Source organism: Protomyctophum bolini, assembly GCF_963924005.1.
Source record: "Protomyctophum bolini genome assembly, chromosome: 5".
NCBI classification, from domain to species: domain Eukaryota; kingdom Metazoa; phylum Chordata; class Actinopteri; order Myctophiformes; family Myctophidae; genus Protomyctophum; species Protomyctophum bolini.
The window spans coordinates 36,097,668-36,100,822 of NC_137866.1; the positions used below are offsets into that span (position 1 = coordinate 36,097,668).

General features: G+C 43.3%; 1 protein-coding gene across 1 annotated transcript; it reads left to right on the forward strand.

Annotated features, from left to right (window-relative positions):
- Window positions 1-364: 364 nt before the first annotated feature.
- LOC308315093 (protein kintoun-like) lies at window positions 365-3,030 on the forward strand (the record flags this gene model as incomplete). The annotated part of the gene is made up of 2 exons (XM_080762922.1): window positions 365-1,598; window positions 3,011-3,030. The coding sequence occupies 2 exons, from the start codon at window positions 365-367 to the stop codon at window positions 3,028-3,030; spliced, it is 1,254 nt and encodes a 417-aa protein (XP_080619048.1).
- Window positions 3,031-3,155: the final 125 nt, after the last annotated feature.

Consider the following 3,155-nt stretch of genomic DNA (forward strand, 5'->3'; position numbering starts at 1 on the left):
CCTGCAGTCCCCGCTCTTACCACTAGGGCCGAGCGCCTCAACGTTGGAGAGCCTCACTGGGGCTTTGCAGCCATTGCTAATAGGCAAGGTAAAAAAGGTGCGCTTTTGCAAAGACAGGAACGTGTTTGCAAATGACAGGAATGGTGTTTTGAATAATACACGATCGAATCACCCAATCATAATGCAAGGCCAGAACTAATTTGTGACATCACCGACATCAACCAATATAAAACCACTTAATAATACCATTGAATTATTACTTTGAAACTTGTATAAATATAAGCTCTATTTAGTTCACATTTGCCTAATTTCATCGCATGTTTGGTTGATAACGTAGTTTTTCTACTTCCCCATTGCCATCATCATGGAGTTCGGAGAACATAAAAAAGAACTTAATGTGACAGAGGACGGAATCAAGAAAATCACAAAAGAACTTAATGTGACAGAGGATGAAATCAAGACATTCACACAAGCTTTCAGAGATGAAAAGTTCAGAGAAATGCTATTTGATTATGCTAGAGAGTTATCGGACCCCAATAAAAAGAAAAGATATGAAGAAGAAATAAAACAGTTGGAACAGGGGAGAGGAAATGACATACATTTTATCCATGTTGAACCATTTAGGGTTCTCAGGACGAGTCTCAATGGCAGTCAGAAGTGCTTCATCAACATCTGTAGCAGCAAAGAAATTGCAAAGCCTGAATTCAAAAGGGGAGTGACAGAGGATGGCAGGAGGGGCCAGCATTGGTCTCTGTCCCACAGCTTAGCCCCTGGAAGACAAGAGAGAGATCGAAAGGGAAACAAGTTCATGATCTATGATGTTGTGTTCCATCCTGACAGTATTCACCTCGCTAACAAAGACAAACGGTTTATGAGTATGGTGGACAACACAGCCATTCAAGGAATCCAAGATGCTTTTAAAGTGACTCTTGATGAAAATAATGTGAGAGAGTTGAACATCAAGTACAAAGGTAGTCCTCATCCTTGTATCATTCGAAAACCCATTTCTGGCTTTATATCCAAAGAGCCTCCAACACAGTCCAACACTCTTGCTTTCCCATACCCTGAAAAGAACCCAGCAACAACCGAGTCAACAGAGGCCCCCACAGCAAAAACCAACAATGACACCAAAGCCAAGACTCTCCACATCCAACCAGTGCAACCACAGACACCCAAGGAGGTGACGGCACCGATCTACACATTAAAATACAGATCCTTAATTGATCTGCAGGACTTCCGATGTTCCGACTCAGCCCAAAGCTCAAGACCCAAGGAGATAGTTGTCACTGTTGACGTGCCCCTACTTAAGTCAGCCAGTGATGCTAACCTGGAGATAAAGAGTAGAACCCTACTGTTGGAGTCCAGCAAACCAGCCTATAGACTGGAGCTTCCTTTAGCATACCCTGTGGATGAGGATAAAGGCTATGCCAAGTTCAACAAACAGAAAGGACAGCTCACCATCACATTGCCTGTTTTGCCTTCCAGAGAAGCTTTACATTTTTGTCATAATGATAAAGATGAGGAGGAGTTTGAGGCAGAGGTAAGTGGAGTGGAGGAGAAATGGAAGGAGCAAGAATGTGAGAAAGATGAAGACAATGGTAAAGGGAAGCAAAGGGAAATTGTGGAAGGAAAAGTGAGAGAATGCAAGATATGTGACCATTCTGACCAAGCAGCACAATACAAAGATGCCTGCTGTACTGTTTACCAAGGGGACAGTACTATCCATCATACAGGCCTGTCTCCTGAAGAGGGAATCACTGTTGATAATGGCAACATCTCTGCACTCTGCAATGAAAATTATTATTCTTCTGAGCCAAATGCTCACGTGAAAACTGATGAAGACAAGGTTATAGGGGACCATGAGGGAATTGTGGAAAGCAAAGAGAAAGATGGAAAGATTTGTGTCCAAGCAGCACAATGTAAAGACGCCTGCGGTACAGTTTGCCAAGACGATGGTACTGTCCATCATATAGGCCCATCTACTGAAGAGGGACTCGCTGTTGATTATGAGAGTATCCCTACCCCCTGCAATGACAATTATTACCATTCAAATGCTTATGTGAAGACTTCAGAGATCAATGAAAAGACTGTGGTCACAGCAGAAAATGATTATCCAAATGGTAAGACGAATAAGGTGGAAACAAAGGCCTCACTTATAACACAGATACCAAGTGACACAAAACAAATGGCATTAGCTGTGTCTGCCATGGCATTGGTCACAGACCACAGCAGCCAAACTAAAGATGGCAGCATGTCGCTGGGAACAGGTGACAATATACCAGCTGAGGAAAATGAGATTGATGAAGATGACCTGCCAGTAGAGAATACCTCCCCATCACTGGACTGCCAAAGTAATCCCCCTCCAGCCTTGTTGAGAGAAACCAAGAATGAGGATGGAGAGGAGACTGCAATCAATAATCATTCTCCTAGGATTACATTCCAAAATTACTTGTTGTATGAACTTGACTGACTTGTGTCTGTCAGTAGGTGCGATTGATTGTTTTTGTTTCCGATTCCATGTGGTCTCTGCCCCACTTATCAATCTCTTCTCATCATATCATAGTCTCACGTTATGTAGCCAGACAATGAAAATTGCGAGAGGCAACAGTCTGGCAACACGAGACTATGGACTTCTCAGGACAGCAAGGCAACGGCCAGCGTTCAGAACAATCTGATGGTAGCAGCCATGTGGAAACTGTTCATAAATCTGGTGGTGATCACGTTAAAACGATGCCATGATTGAATCAACATTTTACTATGGTTGAATTTAATGAATGAAATCACCATTCATTCTATAGTATAGAATGAATGCTGCTTTTATGGGAGGGTCACATACATGGTAATTGGTAACCAACCTTTTCAAGCCCATGAGCCCGTGAGCCGAGAACAGTTGTCAAGAGGAGGGGCATTTATTACTTGCCGGTACCTTTAATAAGGAACCAGTTTCTATTGGATAGATGATTAAAATTAAACTTCTTGGCCCACATAACATTGCTATTCTGTGCTCCAGTGACCCCAAGCCCCATATGAATATGCACGCACGCGTGCGCACACGCAAGGCGCGCACACGCAACACACACCCAACACGCACACACACACACACACACACACACACACACACACACACACACACACAGAGAGAGAGAAAGAGAGAG